The following is an 18,565-nucleotide window of genomic DNA, read 5'->3' as shown; positions in this document are numbered from 1 at the left end:
TTACAAAGTATTTGTAATAACGATGTGATCATGAAGTGTAACATCCCATCGTTGTGACAGTCAAAGGTAAATCACAAGCATGTAAAAGTGATTTTATGAAAGAAATTAAGTGTAAATACTTCCACCATCTACAGTTTAAGATGACTCCACCTACAACCCTGCAGAGATTTTCTAAAGCCTTTTACAGCCCATTTGCGGACTGCCTACCAGAGAGTACACATGCAGTGCTGAGGCTGTCTGCAAGGCATGCTTCAGAACCATCAGAAGCACCTTCTCAAAAGTCCCATCCACCCCAGAATCAAGATGGTCCAAATGGAACTATACATGTGAGATAAATATTCCCAAGTGATTATGATATATACCCTAGTTAAAAACCATGGAAATAAGTTTCTTAAAAAGTTAAACATATGCCTACCATATGACCCAATCATTCTACTCCTAGGTATTTACTCAAGAGAATGGAAGCACATGCCTATACAAAGACGCAATTCACTATTGTTCATAAGTAGCTTTATCTGTACTAGTCAAAAACTGGAAACGATTGAAATGTCCATCAACACATGAATGGGTAAACAAATTATGGTATATCCATAAAACAGAATCCTGAATGAAAAGAACTGAACTATTGATACATGCAGAAGCATGGTTCACTTTCAAAATAATTATGCTGAGTAAACAAATCAAAACCAAAAAAGAGTACAGTGTGATTCCATTTATATGAAACTCTAGATGATTATCTCTATATAGCAAAGTAATCTACAGTGAGAGAAAGTAGATGAGTGATTGCCTGGGGCATAAGGGGTGGCGGTAGCAGGGAGGGGCATGAGAAAACTTACAGGGTGATGGACATTGTCTTTATTATGGTATACACATATTTCAGATTTTATCAAATTGTGTATTTTAAAATAGGTGTGGGTTTTATATGTCAATTATACCTCAATAAATCTGAAAAAATCATAGGTCCAGTAGAAAGTTCATGAGCTTTGGAATAAGAAAAGCCAGCATAAAAGCTGTGACATATTCTATACATCAGCTCTGTGACCTTGGGGAGATTACACCTCTCTAGGCTTTAATTCCTTTATCTTGAGGACAGCAACAATAAAGCATCCATCTGGAAACTGAATAAAGAAACAGGTGTGCCGTGCAGAACTGTGATGAGGATTACGTTCAACAACGTCGGTATAAGTACTTAACGTTGGCCAGCACATGGTGGTCACCCAACGAGAGGCAGTCGTCGTCATTTGCTGGTACCTTTACCTTGGTCACATCGCGCGCCCTTCCATCCTGGACTGCAGTAACAGGTCCCGGTGATGTGATCGCAGGTGGAATTGTTCAGACAGTCACATATCTGGCGACAGCCATAGCCATATGTTCCCGCAGGGCACTCTGGAGGAGGAGAGGAAGTTAGTCTGTCTCCCCAGCTTTGGGAATCTGGAGCAAGGCTGTCTCTTACTGCAGGACCCTGCACTTCTGGAGGTGAGCCCTTTGGGGCTTCTGTTCAGGCGGACTTACGCCAGACAGGACGTCCCGGGCTGGAGAGCATTCCCTGCATCGTGGTGGGACTCACCGTCCAGGCTGCACAGGGCTGGAGAGGGAGCTGCTCACCGTTACATGGGATCATACTGTTCCCCTGGCACTTTCGGCTGCTATTAATACATACCCTCCTCCCCCACGTGTGTATGGGGAATCTGTGGAATGTCAGGGCATTTTGAGATGACTCCACCAGGCAAAACTGTGGGCTGGAAGGGGCCTAGACTGAGAAGTATAAACTAGAGATGCTTCCTTGAGAACATGTATATTTTACTGTAGACTTAGTGATCTTTGCAAAGGAACATTCTCACTTGGATTGGCTGAGAGTAGGAAAAGGGAGAGGGCAAATTTTGTTCATTTTCTAGGTAAGAACTTCATTTGCCATGGAATGGTTTAAACTTCAGATTTGCAAGTTGAAGTCCCAGAGACTAACATAGTGGGATTCTTATGATGCAGTCTTAATAAGAGTTGGGCATGAATTTCAAAGAATAGTACAGGCATGTTAAATCTAAAAATCTTCACAACAAAATACTGATGTTCTTTGTAAAGTAAGCAGCAGGGGGCAATATGCTATTATTATCAGAGTTCTCTGTCGAACACAGGGTTTCTGTTTACAAATGAGCATTGGGAGAAGTCTCCAAAAATAGGGACATTTTAATTTGATGTTCAGAGTAATCATGGAAACACTTAAAAGGTTTTTATTTAATGAGACTTTAACCAGTCATCCGCCATTCAAGTGAAAGTCAGTTTAGAGCCTAGTCTGGTCTTCACGTGTATGTTTAGACGTTTATACCCATACGCACACTATTTATTTATTTATGTATTTACACAATGAGGGGCGTGACTCAGTATCTGTTTCATGCTTAGATGAAACAGCAATGCAAAACTAAAATTGGGCCATCTCTGTCTGGAGCTGATTTCTCAATGCCGCTTTTGCTGCATTTGCTAGAGGGAGGATATGCAAAGACATGCTAGGGTTTAGCACGGGAGCTGGAGGCACCCTGGCTGCCCAGTGGCTCCACGAGGTGCTGGTGGAGAGCAGCAGGCAGGGACGCTTCGCTGCCAAAGCCCTGCAGTGCCGGTCAAGCTTTCCAGGCCACGCTGCTCCTGCAGCCACAGTGGCTGATCCAAGAGTGCAGTCTCGGTGAGTGGGAATCGTTCTGCACCTTTTCCTGCCTCAAAGGGTTTGACCATAAGAGAGTGAGCACCATACAGCCCTAAGCCCTTATTTATTTACCTTGAATACTGAATGAAAGTCACAGAGGAAAGGAATGATAAACTAACTTGAAATATTCGGTTTAAGACTAATGTTCTTATAAGCCTGAGAGCAGACGCATAGCTGGTGGGCTGGAAATGGAAACACAAGGATGAGTCGTTCCAACAGAGCATATTCTCTCTGAGCAAGAGTTTTAAAAACAAAAAAAAATTTTTTTAAAGGCAATATGCTGTCTTGAGGTTGTTAAAACTTAGATGAGAACTGATTAGTGGAAACAGCGCAAAAGTACTATCTGGAGAAAGCTGTCAAAGGGTGGCAACGTTCGCAGGGACTTGTTGCCTCACCAGCAACGGGGACCGGCCCTGGGTCCCCAGCCCTCCTCCCCCCATAATGCACTGGCCTCCGCATGAGACCCGGGTCCCGCCTCTGCCATGAAGAAAGCTTGGGCCGGGCGCAGTGGCTCACGCCTGTAATCCTACCTCTCTGGGAGGCCGAGGCAGGCGGATTGCTCAAGGTCAGGAGTTCGAGACCAGCCTGAGCAAGAGCGAGACCCCGTCTCTACTAAAATTAGAAAGAAATTAATTGGACAACTAAAAATATATAGAAAAAATTAGCCAGGCATGGTGGCACATGCCTGTAGTCCCAGCTACTCGGGAGGCTGAGGCAGGAGGATCGCTTGAGCCCAGGAGTCTGAGGTTGCTGTGAGCTAGGCTGACGCCACGGCACTCTAGCCCGGGCAACACAGTGAGACTCTGTCTCAAAAAAAAAAAAAAAAAAGAAAGCTTGACTGGCTCTTTTAAAGCTCTGCGCAGCCATCCAAACACAAGAAGGAGAGGAACAGAGCGGCAGAAAGAACAAGAACGGAGACGCGAATTCTGTCTGCAGCCTGTCGTCACGCCTCCTCCAGGCAGAGCGCTGGGTGGTGGCTCAGGAGAACTGCCAGGGGCGGGCAGCCAGCGTCCCAGGGGGCCAGTCTCTGGGAGGAGAAGTCAATGGTGCCATCAGCCCAAACCAGCCAGCAGCTCAAACAACTTAAAAGTTGCGAATTCTGCCTTACTACTTGCAGGCATCTAGAGCAACGGTGGCGGAGGAGAAGGCGTACTCACTCTGCTCGCAGTGCCTCCCCATGAACCCCGTGCGGCAGGTGCACTGCCCGGAGATGTGGTCGCAGTCGGCTCCGTTTTGACACTGGCATATCAGCGCACAGTCCTTGCCGTAAAACCCCAGAGGACATCCTGCGTGAGGAGGGAGGACAGCGGGAGTCAAGAGGCTGCTGGGGAGAAGTGCAGCTCGTGCCTCCAACACGTCTGCGTTTAAACTTGCAGGATGCTGAGCCGTTAGGGAATGAAGACAGCAGGCCATGTCTCAGCTTGTCACGGGGCTTCTTTGACGGCCCAAGTCGGGGCTCTTGCGAGGAGGTTGTAACTCACAAGCAGGAGGCAGAAGAGTTCCGCACCTGTCCTTGTAACCATCACTGGGACCCCTAAAGGCCAGACGAGCGTCTCCTAACAAAGCACCCCTTCAAGCCCAGAAGGATGGGGCACTTCCTTTCATTCTTTCACTCAACGACTAGAATCCTAGACTCAAATTCCATGGGCTGAAATGAGTACTTTATATTAAAATTAGCTGCATGCTTTTGCTTGCAGTACAGAACGTCTCCAACGCTGCTACTAGCCTTGTCCGCTGTATCTGTTATTAACTTAGACAATATCACCTTCATCGAAGATGTGTGGTAGAATGCTTAACTTAAAAAAAACCAACTGTACTTTGCAGGTACTTTGTAAAAAGCAATAAGCCTTCCTACTGCTGCACAATTTCCAAGGCTTAAGGCACTGGGACTCTTGGGCTCAGGACATCCACCCACAAGCTCCATTGGCTGGCACGCGCTGGCAGCCGCCCTGCAAGAGTGTTTCCGGGCTCTCTGGCATAATGAAAGCTTCAATGCAGGCTGATTCGATGGTTTTTCCAAATATTCCATGTGCTTTTTATTGTCCTATTTTCTTATGGTGAGGTTGAATAACGGCCCAGCGTCTAAGCAGAGGCAGCACACAGACACCTGGATGCGATGAGACCCTCAGCCTCACGCACACTTGTTTAGCGCCTACTCTGTGCCGGATTCTTGTCACGTGTCCTCTTACTCAATCTTTACAGCAGCACAGAAGTGCAGGGATGGATATTCTCATCCTGCAGATAGTAACAAAGCCCAGAGTGCCCTGAGTCACATGGCTACCAAATGGAAGGACGGCAGGGCCGTGATACAAACCCAGGCAGGTCTGGCTCCAGACCCCATGTAGTCACCAGAATGTCATGCTACTTCCACTTAAAAAAGGTCCTCTATTTGAAGCAGGTCCTAATTTTAGAATTATAAATAATATCTTGTAAGTACTCTTCTCTAAGGAGTTAAAAATCCTTATAGATATTCAATCTCTGCAGAATGTTTTTGGGCTAACCTCTTTCCTTGCCAATTTTCCCTTTCAAATCTTGGTTCAAGGTCTACACTCCCTTCTAGAAAGTCTCAAAAGACTTATTCAGCCTATTCTCTAATTATGTGCTCTAATTAGTATTAAAAAGAATTGCCTAATTTCTGACCCATCTTTCCTCCTCAGCTCATTGCTATAATTCTAATTGTACATTATTATTAATACTAATCATAATACATGCCCTCCTGTCTTGTCTCCTTTATTCAATGGAAGGCAAGAGGGCAGAGAATGATCTTTTTTCCCAATGATGCTTGGTTTTGGAGTACTTTTCAAATTATATCCTATGATGCTAAAAACCTCATGGAAGAAGACATGGTTAGGACACTGTGGGATACAAAATGGAAAAAAGAACCATGGTTCTCAAAGCATGGTCCTCAGCTGGCATTACCACCAGTTGATAGAATGGAAATTCTCAGGTGCCAACCCAGGCCTACTAAATCAGACATTCTGAGGGTGGGGGCAGCACTCCGTACTCACCCAATCCTCCAAGTGATTCTGAGGCTCATTACCTTTGAGAATCACTGAACGCCATCTTTTCCAACAGCACATATTAAGTCAGGCAGTAAGGCTTGTTGTCTTCGCTACCTTTCTAACCTCTATCCTTTATCCTAACCTTGTGCTGTGAGAATAAGTTATAGGGAGTTTGATCCATGTGAATAGGGTCTGGTTAAAAGAGGGAAGAGAGAAAAACTGCGTATCACTGCACAGCATTGCTCTTCCTCAGTGTCCTGATGTAACCTAGAACAGAATTCTCGGAGCATGGTAGCTCTCAACCACGTAGAGACATGTAGTCTGAGGTCACTGGGTAGATGAAGCACTCCAATGCCAGGGGCGTCGGCGAGCCCAGACTGTACATGCAAAGGGGGAGGCTGTATCTTCCTTGGGGGTGGGGGACCCCCTTGCTGACCTCAGAAGGCTTGTCACTTACTCTGAGTGCAGTAGAGCCCCGTCCAGCCAGGAGTGCATTTACACTCTCCGTCATAGGCGCTGCAGAAGGCTCCATTGTGGCAGTTGCACGTGTGGATGCAGTTCGGGCCCCAGTGGGCAGGTGGACATGCTGAAACCATAAAGGTGGAGAGGTCGTTAGAGTTCTGGGGCCAGTACCGAGTAGAGGAGATTCCATCCACCCCCACACAGCTCCTGAGTGTAAGAGGTTAGCAGCGTAACCGAGGACTAAGAAAGCATACTGCTGCGAATTCTGCTCCGAAGCCCAGAGGGCAGGGCTGACCTCGGCAATGCCCGTCATTACCGACATACGCATTCACGCACAAGTGCAGAGTGAGGCAGGTGGAGAAAACTCGGCTCAGCTTTACAGACTCAGTTACCAAACGCACACACACTCAACACCTACTGTGTGCACCACGCTGTCCCAGGCACGAGGGAGATAGCAGAGGACAAGACAAAGTCCAAACCACCCTCTGGAAGTTGTATTTTAGCTGGGGAGTCAGGCAAAGCAAGCAACCAACCAACTGAAAAAACAATGGTGGTGAGTGCTACGAGAAAACTGAGACGAGGAGGACAAGAATGATGGGAGCCACTCCTGAAGGAAGGCCTCTCTGAGGAGAGGACGTTCGAGCAGAGATCAGATGGGGAAACGATTTGACTCAAGAGAGATTAAGGGACCCAAGGTCACGTAGCTCATGTCTCTGATTTCTAAACCCTACACTCACTCTACTCCAGAGTCGTCACTTTAGGCTCCTTTTAAATGGCAAGGTTCCCAGCTGTTTATTCCTAAACACTCTTACTTGGAAGAAGTAGCAAATAATAAAAACTAAATCATTAGGGGTCACTGCCAGTCAAAAAGCAAGCAGAAAGTCAGATAAAGTATCTGTGAAATAATAATGTAAGGTCATGGGGTGAAATAATTTGATTTGCAAACAAATGTTTTTCATTCATACTAATGCTTCAGAAACATAATTGCATAAAAGGAGGACCACCTGTAATTTCTGTAAGGATACCCAGTAGGGAATGTGGACCAACACAAACAATAAATAATAAATCTGAAGTAATTTAAAAAATGAAAAAAACTATCTTTCATAATTGTGCATACTATTTTGCCCAAAAGCAAGGGAAAAATGATGGTTGACACTCAAGGTCTAGAATGAACATCAGAATAAATTTTCTAAGTACACACATGTACTCACCATCAAATTGGTATTAACTGATCAACACCTAAGTGCACATATAGGAATAACATTCATTGGGTGTCAGGCACGTGGGAGGGGGGAGGAGGGGACGGTATATTCACAGCTAACGGGCGCAATGCACACCATCTGGGGGATGGACACTTGAAGCTCTGACGCGGGAGGGGGGGACACGGGCAATATACATAACCTAAACATTCGTACCCCCATAATATGCTGAAATTTAAAAAAATAAATAATAAATAAATAGTTTGGTTTTCCCTCAAAGTTCCTTTCCCTGCCATTAGCCTCAACTGTTACTTTTTCCCTCCCTTGCATAGACCCTAAACGCTCCCCCCTCGGCTGTTTTGATTATTTCAGTTTTGTGCAAACTCCACTTAGCAATACAAATGCCCTATCTTTAGTAGAGGAGCAACTGTCTGTTAGAAACTTTAGTGTCTAAAACAAAAAAATTTTTTTTCTAAGTACAACACCCTCATTTTATAGATGAAAAAGCTAAAGTCCCAAAAAAGTTAATAGTGACTTGTCCAAGGTCACATAGACTAATTTGTTATTTGTTAGATAAATATAGCATCTCTCTTTAAGGCCACGGCAAGACTCAGGGTGAAAACAACTGAAGCGTCCAGCCCATGCGATGCTGGATGGAGCACTCTTTACCTGAAACAATGCAGTCCTCAGATGATACTTAACAAACTTTTGTAAACCCTATACCTTAAAAATAATATATTTTTCTAAGGTGACCCACTCGCATTAGGCTAACTCCTTTTATTGGTTATGATCAGAGAATGGGACTAAAGATCCTCCAACTTTTATATTCCCAAAAGGTAAAATGTAGACCATGGGGCTTTAAAAAATCATTTTGCCAAGGACACCAGCCCCTTTAAATGTACCCGTTTAATTTTTCAAACTCTCCGCTTTCACTATGAAGGGTTTTTTTCTCTTTTTAAACAAAACACAATCAGCCAAGAAGAAATATTAAGATGGTTCCACAGTGTCCATAAGGGAATCAGTGAAATCAATGATTCCCAAGAGAAGCAAAGCCTTTTGCCAAATAAATCAGCTTCCTCTGCAGTGATTATGGGGGCAGGCAACACTATAGTCTCCATTCATACTGGTGTTCCCATTTTTGTTCCTTCTAGCACATTCCTCTTCCAAATGAGGAAGTGACCAACTTCCAAAATAAAGAGTACTTTAAAAAGGAGCAAAATAAATCAATCATTTTATGACAATAATATTGGGCCTTTTTTTCTCCCCAAACCCTGCCTTGAGTATCTATTTCTCAATCTGTCCACATGACAGCCGAGGCCAGAGTCCTTGCAAGACATGTAGATTTAAACAGGCTGTGGTTACTTCTGAGTGGTGCCCCCAGAACAGAGTGAAACACACAGCAAGAAATGATATCTAATAAGACTTCTTTCACCAAAAAGTTATACTTTCAAGATCTATTGGCTTTGATTGCTTATTCTTCACAAATGAGGTACAGCCTGAACCATTCAAGAGAAAAAAATAACATTTTTTCAAGAAAAAAAAATAACATTCAGAAAAAAATCTTCAAGCTAAAATATATTGCTCATCAATTAACATTTTCAGGTTGATTATAACAGTAAAGTTTGAATTAAATGACCAACAAACCACCATGTGAAATCAGTACTGTCATTCTTTGATTTCTCTTATGTACATAATGGGTGAATTCAATGTAAACTCAGTATGTGCCATGAAATGAGTGGAACCAGATTATCCCTGTCCATATGCTATTCCTTGGTCAAAAGGTGAATACTTTTAGAAGTTGCACTGACCTGTTTCAAAGCATTAGCCAATGACTTATGTTCAATGTTATCTTTTCATGACATGAGTAACCTAAAGTCATCTATATAGTCCCCGTAGGGTCACACGACTCCTATCTGCAATCCAGTGGTGGAGGTGAGCTTGTGCACTGCAGGTAGGTGGCTGGCCTTCGTAGGACCCCATTGGTTTCTAAGGCTTACACCATTTAAATTCTACTTTTTCATTTCTCCATAATTAACTCTCCAGAGAAACACAAACAAACAGATAGACTTCTAAATACAGCTATTTTTGTTTTAATTCAATGGATGGTGAGACACTGAAAAGTGAATAAGCCACATGTTACATATTTAAGCTCTTTCCAAGACATGATTTGGACTGAAATATAGGACCACTGTACAGAGCTCTTAAAAAAAATGGAATTTAAAAACTAGAATGCAATTAGTTAGATATTAATCTAATTAGTCAGATATTCTTTCTTGATTATATAAACACACTTCAATCCTAAATAATTTGAAAACAAACAAATAAGAACAGTTGATAAATTGTTCACGAACTTACGCTGAGAGCAGTCACTGCCGATCCAACCCGGGTAACACTGACAAGATCTGTCGATGGGGTTACAGGTCCCATTGTTGGTGCAGGTACAAATTCCTGCACAGTTTTTCCCAAATCTGCCACTGGGACACACTGTGAATAAGCTACAGGTCAGTAACTCACAGTCACAGCCCATCTCACAGAACCCCAGATCCTTAGCACAGGAAATGACTTTAAAGGTCACCAACCCGGCTGCTCATTTAGTAGCTGTCTCTGCTCAGCAGCATCCCTCATCTTGAATGGGCTCGTTTTTACAAATACATGAAGCCAGAGATCCTCATTAAAGCATCCCAAACCAGGAGGCATCATCACACTTTTAGAAATCTGACTTCACGGCTTCTTGCTCAGGGAGTCAAAATCCTTCCTCCTATTGATTTTTCACGGGAGGATATTTCCTATTACAGCTGAAGAGTAGCACAGCTCAGAGAATAGAGAGGTTTTGCTGGAGTGGCAAGTCAGCTTTTCCAAAGCTCAGAGCCCTATTTCAGAAGCTGCAGACACAGCACACCAGAAGGCATCGATGGCTGATATCAGGCTGAAAAACGTGTCCTTTGGGAAGCCGGGAGGAGGCCTGAGGACAGACCTGGGTGGGGCTGTCAATCACCAGCGCACCCGTCCAGCACGCCGTGCTCTTACCTTCATTGCAGAGCGCGCCCGTGAAGCCAGGCAAGCAGTCGCACAGGCCCGTGATGTGGTGGCAGGGCCCACTGCTGTGAACACACTGCGGGCACGTCTGGCTGCAGCGATGCCCGTAAAAACCAGGGGAACAGACTGAAAATAGAAGGGAAACCGACTGTTGCCTTTCTGAGGTGCATTTCTCTCGCACTCCACATCAGGATCTAGTTAAAGTTTTGGAGGGAAAGAAAAAAACTTAAAAAAAAAAAGATACTGAGAATTCTCCAAGTATAAAACAAGAAGGAAAAAAGGAACAAGGGCACTCTTTAATAAGGAAAAGAAGGCACTAAACTATGAATTCCTTGAGGGCAAGTAAATGTCTTAGTCCTTTTAATTTTCTCACTGAAGGCCCCAAGTAGCTGAAGGCTTGGCATAGAGCAGGAACTCAAAGAATAAAGAGAAGAAAAAAATAAAATTCTAAATACTATTAATAATAAGTCCTAAATAAGTACTCTTGAACCATTTGTTGATCCTTTATTCTTTAAGAGTCATTACTGGCAATAAATAGACCTACAGTCAAAATTAGAAGATTTTTTCCTCCTCAAAATGGTCCAAGTTAATGATTACAATCAAAAAGTGATTAAGCAAAATGTCATATACTTAAGTTCTTCCCAAGATATTATTTGCATTTAAATCTAGGATAACTGCATAGTGTTCTCAATGGGAAAAAGGCAATTTAAAAAATTAGAATAGTGTATCTTATAATTAGTCATATTTTTTTTCTTGATTACATTTGCTGAAAGATTTAGTAAAATCTTATGGACCATTTCCTAACTCAAAAATTCTATCGACCAATGTCAACAGTCCCTATTTTTAACTTTGCAATTCTGTTTTCCCCATGGCATTGACTTTAAGACTACTAGCAGGATGTACTATTTGCCTCAAGGTTTGGCTGATGTTGACTTCTGCTAATTGAGGTAAGGCCAATGCCAAATAACTGAATAAAATATTTACAGGTCAATGAATTTCTGGAACACCATTTGCAAGCTTTCAGGAAAGATCAAGAAACATATCTTGATGGTGGTGCCAACAAGACAATGAAATCATTACTGAGAAGAAATGGTTAAAGCCCCATTTGTTAAGTTAGTTCTGAAGGTTGGGGGGAAAAAGTTCCTGGGGAAGTGCTATCGAGGACAGTTCTGCAAAGGACAGATGAACTATTGTTCTCTCTTCTGCTCTCAACTGCAACAGAGCGTCACTATCAGCGGAGGGGTGGGACGCGGATCATTATTCCGTACATGACACCTGGGAAGGGAAGATGTAAATGACCGTCTAATGAGACACTTACTTCTCTGACAAGTGGTGCCTCGGAACCCTGGTGCACACTCGCAGATGCCGTCATCGGGGGAGCACGAAGCGCCGTTTTTACAGTAGCAGGGCAGGGAGCAGTTGGGACCCCAGCGTCCCTCAGCGCACACGCTGTCACAGTGGACACCTGAAACAACGTACATGGGTGAGGCGGAGTGAGAGGCAGTGTGGGGCTTTGGCAGATGCTAACTCAAAGATGAGAACTAAGCTCACAGCACCAAAACTGAGTACCATGGGCAGCAGGTTTAAAGTCCAGTTATCATCTTACATGCATCAATACACAGTATCATCAAAGCATTAAAATAATACCCAGAGCTATTTTCTATGGAGTCATGAAGAAGGAATAACACACACACAAAAAGAAGGAAAAACACACAAAAAAATCAAAATATTGATTTTTCTTCTTTAGGTGAAGGAGCAGAGGAGAAACCCAAGGGTTCTGTCTATTGAAAGCAAAATTTATCAAAAATATTATACCTTTTAGCCCTCAGTGACTTCCTTCTCCCTTCATTTTTTGTTCTCACAGAGAAATAAAGTATAAGATGATAAGGCAAAATACAAAGTGGTTAAATTGCTTTACATAAAGAAAACTCTCCCCTGGAGTAAACAAATAAATATAATCTTAAAATATTTTGAGGATACAGTGCACAAAACAAAAGATGCACTAACATGTGCCACCAACTGCTCCTTAAAAATTTAATCTGACATTGGGCAGATACAGGCAGAGTCTCACAACTGACGTTATTTATAGCTGTTGTCTAAGCCATTGATTATTACGAAACTGTATGTAGGTGTTCAACTCTCATTTTGAACTCTGAGAAACTTTAGAATCAGTCATGAATGAATAAACAAATGCCTAAAGAAAACATATAGAAAAATCAAGGTTGCAAATATAAAAATAAAGCCAGGTTTTATTTGAGATGAATGGAAGTCTCTTCTGTAAATTTGTATTTGAAATACAATAGGGGCCTCTTTCTTGCAAGTCGGAATTCTTCCCAACTCAAAGACATGCTCTTTGCATTGAAAGGCAGTGAGTTACATAATTAGTAGTGAACTGGCAACTGCTGGCCTCAGACCAAATGAAAACACGTTGAGAACAAGCACACACACCCTCCGGGATTCCAGAACACTAACAACCAGCCAGCACCAGGAATGCTGAGAAGGCCATGTTTTGTACTATAGTTTTTGCTTCTAAAGTGATTAGGAGAAAAGTCACCACAGCCCGAACCTTAAAATGGAAGCAGCGAAGCAGCCCCAGACTATGACATGGATGTTGCTAATTGGTATGCAGCCATTTCCGCTAAACAGTAATTCTCCATTTTTTGCTGTTCCTGGTTTTTTTCCTTCTGAAAGTCTCCCACATGGTAAAGGCTGTTAAGTAGGCATGAAAGCATGCAGACCTCATTGTGTCTCGCTTGAACCAACAATAGACTTTTATTTCAGCTTGGCCCACTGGCAGAAGAAAGGAGACCAGATCTGTTTATAAAGCCGATTGGGGTTTAGATGTTCCCTATAGAATAAAATATGGAATTTAGGCCTACTGCTATTTTTATTCTTGCATTCACAAATATATGATCTTTTTTTTTTTCAAATCTCTTTTGAAAAACTGAGATAAAATTGCAAACTCTTCCCTCCCCAAATGTGATAAACCAACCACAGAATCTTTTCTGCTATTTTTACTCGCACCTATACTGGACAAAAGAATCAAATGTTAAACAGTAAATCGCTTTAAAAGGAGGCTACAAACCTAAACTTTGTTTTGTGAATTTAAAGAAGTACTAACAAGGGCTACCTGCTGCAGGCTTCAGTCCCCATTCAAATCCAGGACCTCAGCACCGACTGCCAGCCAGGGCTCCTGTTGAACAGTGGCTAAGACGGGACACCTGATTCATAGACTCAGGCAAACCAGGGCATGTTGGTCTGCAGCCATCAAGGCAAATCCCAGTGAGGATTCTGAAGAAGTGGAAGCTGAATAATTATCTGGTTAATCTGATTGACAGCCATCCTGAAAATTAGTTCTGATTTTTGTGGGACTTGGGGAGGGTAAGATTCAGCCACTCATGGTGATTTGGTTTATCAGCTACTTGCCAAATCACTACTTCACATTACGTTTAATGAATTCAATTAGGATGAAATTGGGTACACTTTAGATCAAAAGTATATGCTGGTTTTTTTTTTTTTTACATTATAGGTTATCACAATTTATGTATAGCTCAGCATATCCTCAATCAGAGCATGTTACGAAAAATGACTACAGGCCAGATGGGCAGATCTGAATAAAAAGATCCTTTATTTCATATTTGATTTGTCTTTGCTTAAGAGGTTTGTCCAGCAGGTTAGCATAACATCAGTCACAATCAACTTTATCAAGGTAATGTTCATGTAAGTAATAAGACCCATGATATAGTGAGGAGATCCGTTGCAGGGATGAGCTTGTTGCACATGATTTACCCATCATTTCATTTCCAGAGAATCACAGGGAATTCTACAGATCATCTATCAACCTACTGTCTCCAATCATATAAGCATATTTCAACAGAATCAAGTTTGCTCGTAAATAACTTTTATTTTAGAATTGCAAAGAAATCTTTCCTTTGAATTTAAATTATAAAACTTCTATTAGCAACCCTATCTTAAAAATTCAAGCCCTTTTCTTTTATTCTATCATCAGCAAAAATGAGCCATCATTTTACAGATATTAATGCATAATCTACTTGAAGACAAACATCAGTGTGCCTCAGTCAGGGGGCAACTCCAGGGGCAAAGTGTGAAGCTGTCTTTCTCTCCTATTGCTGCTCCTCCCCTTCAGACCCTCTGTGCCCTTCTGTTATCTTCCCCTTCATCTTACAGTCAGGAAACGACAAGGTAAATTTATTATTCGGAGGTGTGCTTTCTCTGGAGAATATTAATATTTTAAGAGAGCACATATTTTAAGAGCCTAAGAAATCAGTATCTAATAGATTTTCAGGCACTGAGGATCATGGAGGGAGCACTGTGTAAGTGTCCTTCTAAGTTCACCAGGCATAGGCTGCCGCTGTGACCGCCATGTAAGGACGACCCTGCAATGAAACGCTATCCAGGACAAAGAGCTGTAAGTTTGCTTTAACCATTTTTTTGACTGTGTGTGTGTGTGTGTGTGTGTGTGTGTGTGTGTGTGTATGTGTGTGTGTGTTATTCCTTAATTATTTCTGCTGATCTCATCTTATTCTTTGCCAGCTTTGCTTGAGTCCTACAAGCTATCTTTTTGTTTTCTTGTTTGTCAAAGACAGAAAAGAGAATTTAACTCAAATACATTCCAGGGATCTGGCCAGCTGCTGGCTTGCTGATAAGTTCTCTAAGAAAGGTGATAATGATCACAGACGAGGCACACCCATCTCTGGGGATCTTGATAAGTCAAGGAGGTAGAGGGAAAAGGGAGAGGGTTCCAGGCTGGAGACAGGGCTCAGAGGCCCAAAGAAGTCTGTGTTTATCCTTCAGGCAGGGCAAGTGTTGGGTACAGCGGAAACTCAGGGGCTGGGAGGAGCAGGTGAGGCATCTGGGCGGCCAAGCAGCGGCCATGTTGAGAAGGGCCAAGAAGACCATGCTGTGGAGTGGGAACCTCCTCTTGGTGTCAACAGGGACCAAATGAACAATTTTTAAGAAGAAGGGAACATAATTAAACTTGAGTTTTATAGGAAAAGCAGAAGGTGGTTTGAAGATGGTGAGTCTGGAAGAAAGAAGACCTGTCAGGTGGCTGTTTTAGGTTTCCCAGGTGAAAAATGATAAAAATGACAAGGCATTGAACTAAATCAATGACAGCTGGGATGCAGGGGCAGATGAATCTTGGAGAGATACGCAAGAAAATGCAGATGAAGGATCCCCTCCCCACACCCCACCCAAGGAAATTAATTAATCTGGTAGCTCCATGAGGGAGAAACAGTGCCTGTTTGTGCCACCACAGTGCCTAGTACATGGAAGGTGTTAAATAAATATTTGCTGAGTGAATCAATAAGCACAGTTCCTCTTTTCTACATGATATTCAGGACTACTCTCCAACTGGATGGAGCAACCATATCATTCTTTGCTTCCCTGGAGAAGTCTTCACTCAAGCCAGGAAGCCCAACATATGTACAGTTTGTGTGCTTAAAATGGCGACCCTTCCCTGCTAAGGGGCTGGGGATGTCTGCCTTGCTTGTTTTTGAGAAGATATACCTTCAGGAGTCAGGTCTGTGTTTTTTAATGTTGGCCCAGATTATACAGCAATAGACGAATTCAGAGACATCTTGAGAAAATTCCTTTGGAATATTTACCAAAAAACAAATAAAAGGCTTAATACTAATTACTCCAGGAAATAACTTCCTAAAATACTTGGAAGAAGGGGCAAAATGGGTAGGCGGCAGCTTTAAATTTGCAGCAGTCTCTGGTTCAGTGGAAGCATTTTTTTCTGATAAATGTTCTAATGCTGATAAGGAGATCTGTGAGGACTGTTTTTGCCAGGACTGAGGACAAAGAGCTCTTTGATAGCCTTCACAAGTTGCTAGGCAATGGCTGAATGATCGTGATAAACTTCAGCTAAGCAGCTCTAAAGAAATGTTCGTGAATTTAATGCCTGATGCATTATGCCAGCGGCCTAAATGCGAAATCAGCATTCACAGGGCATTTGTGATCGCATGAATGCAGTAAATAAATCATCCGGGGTGTCATTATTTCCCTTCTCAGAAATATAACCCCAAATCCTTGTCTTGTTTAATTGCTTGTATTCCTTATGCCAGTATTGCAATATTTGGGGCGTTAGTGAATGAAGGAAATTATTTCGATTCAATGTCTTGTTCCTGGGCAACAAGCTATTAAACATATATTAGAGCTGTTAATAATAATTGAGCTCGGTGATCAAAAGGGGGAGGAATTATAGTAGTTAGTTATAACACTTTTTCTGCTTTTCTAATACTCTGCCCAACAAAGCAGCAGCACAGTGTGGTGCAGTGTAGAGAATTTAGTCACTGGTGTATCCATCTGTTGCTAGCGTGTCTGTCCTGGTGGAACGTGAGCTTCTGCAGGATGGGAGTTGGCACCGCTTTACGGCTGTGTTCCCTGCACCCAAGCACTATGGCTTCACAGAATTTGGAGACACTGGACAAATGGTTGTTAGATCAAATCTTTCTATATGGATACTATAGATTTTACAGATCCATTAAAAGAGAATCTGCTTTGTATAGGTAACCAAGTTGAAAAAAGTCTTGATAAGTCACATAAATCAGAGATGTTTGCATCTGCAGTCATAAGACAAAAGTACTGGGGAGCATGCATGGTCTGCCTTAGTCCAGACCTGGATGAAAGCAAACAGAAAGGACCGCTAGGCACACTGAGAGACCTGGGAGCTTTGGCTTTTTCTGCAGCTTTTCTGTTGGGAAAATGAGTGCTCCTCCACCCTCACTTCAGGAGCCCAGCCTTCTGCTTTTATATGAGCCCTTCCCCCAAGACTACACAGACACACATACAGACTCTGCAGACACACTCTCCCTCCTCGATACCCCAAAGGGTCAGATAGTGAGTCATTCGCACATGTGGCTGATTGTATACATACATGTTCACGAAACGCATTTGACTGAAGTTATTACCTTCAATTTGGATTTGCACTTATACGTCACTGGACAAAGGAAGCAGGTCTCTCCTTATTATGACATTCAGGTGTCACTTAGCTGCATGAGAGATCTCTTTGGGACAGATTAGTTCCTGAAGCAGCAGTTCCTTACCCAGCTAGTCGAACTGGGTTGTTTGGGGAAATGTGAAAAGGAGGGCTCACCTCGTGGAGAGGAGCTGAGGCCACTGCAGGCCGTTCGCTTGCCGGGAAGAGTGAAGAAGCTGGAATGTTCTCGCCAACTCGCCCTCAGGGCTCCTCTATCCGATTCTGCCCTTCCCGGCTGGGCGCACGTAAGCTCCCTACCACTGCTCCTAGTCTCCTTTCCCTCCTTACAATCCCACCATGTCTCGCTAGTCTCTCTGTCTCTTCCAAGACCCCTAGAGGTTGATTTGGTGTCCTAATGTCCTTCTTGTTTGTTTAGCCTCTAGCTTTCTCATTCTGGTATAAATTCATCCTGAGGCCTCTTCTCTTTTGCCACTGCATACAAGGCTTCTGTCAAAGAAATGCTCCCCTGGACTGAAACCTCCTCAATAACCAGAGCAATAAGCATAGCAGATGACACTATACAGGCTGGTAACTGCCACTGCCTGGCCACGGGGCAGCCTTTTGAATGACACACAGCGCTGCACTACACAAGAGCCCATGGCCGAGGGGCTAAGTCAGCACACACTCCCTGTGCCAAGGAGTATACGCTGAGGGATTTCCAAATCTTGTCCAAATCTGTGCAAAAGGTGCTTATGGACTGGCAGGGGCTCCATCCTCTTCTTCCTCCTCACCCACCTTCCAAATTCTCATTCAGTAGGTGTGAGGTGGGGACTGGGAATATGTAAGTTAAAAGAGTTCCCAGGTGACAGTGATCTTAGCCAGGACTGGGAACCAGGCTGGAGACGGCATATGTTCCAGACAGCTGGAATGAAGTCTTGATTAGCTGTAATGCTCAGCAAACAGGTGTTTTGGCTGACTGAAGTCAAGGCAGAAAGGAAGACATAAACATCAGCCTGTTTCTGTCGTTTTTGCAAAATACTTTATGAAGCATATCACCCTACTAGTCTGGAAATGCGTGCATGTGTGCGCACACACACACACAGAGCTAATTATACTTCACTGACATTGGAAATTCCAGAATAATCATTCTGAAGATCCAGTCTCGTTTTATAGCAGTGTGTGTGTGTGTGTGTGTGTGTGTGTGTGTGTGTGTGTGTGTGTGTGTGTG

At 43.1% G+C, this 18,565-nt stretch overlaps 1 protein-coding gene across 1 annotated transcript in view; it reads right to left on the bottom strand.

Annotated features, from left to right (window-relative positions):
- The window catches only part of MEGF10 (multiple EGF-like-domains 10), a 116,409-nt gene that overhangs the window by 11,513 nt on the left and 86,331 nt on the right, over window positions 1-18,565 (bottom strand). The window contains exons 13-18 of the mRNA XM_012645027.1: window positions 11,713-11,859; window positions 10,386-10,520; window positions 9,714-9,842; window positions 6,155-6,283; window positions 3,853-3,981; window positions 1,258-1,386 (exon numbers count right to left, since the gene is read on the bottom strand). Of these exons, the coding sequence (XP_012500481.1) occupies window positions 1,258-1,386; window positions 3,853-3,981; window positions 6,155-6,283; window positions 9,714-9,842; window positions 10,386-10,520; window positions 11,713-11,859 (798 nt within the window). The remainder of the gene's footprint in view (window positions 1-1,257; window positions 1,387-3,852; window positions 3,982-6,154; window positions 6,284-9,713; window positions 9,843-10,385; window positions 10,521-11,712; window positions 11,860-18,565) is intronic.

Source organism: Propithecus coquereli, unplaced genomic scaffold (genome assembly GCF_000956105.1).
Source record: "Propithecus coquereli isolate 6110/MARCELLA unplaced genomic scaffold, Pcoq_1.0 Scaffold224, whole genome shotgun sequence".
In the NCBI taxonomy this organism is placed as follows: Eukaryota; Metazoa; Chordata; class Mammalia; order Primates; family Indriidae; genus Propithecus; species Propithecus coquereli.
The sequence above is the reverse complement of the archived record's forward strand: the minus strand, read 5'-3'. Positions and strand labels throughout refer to the sequence as shown.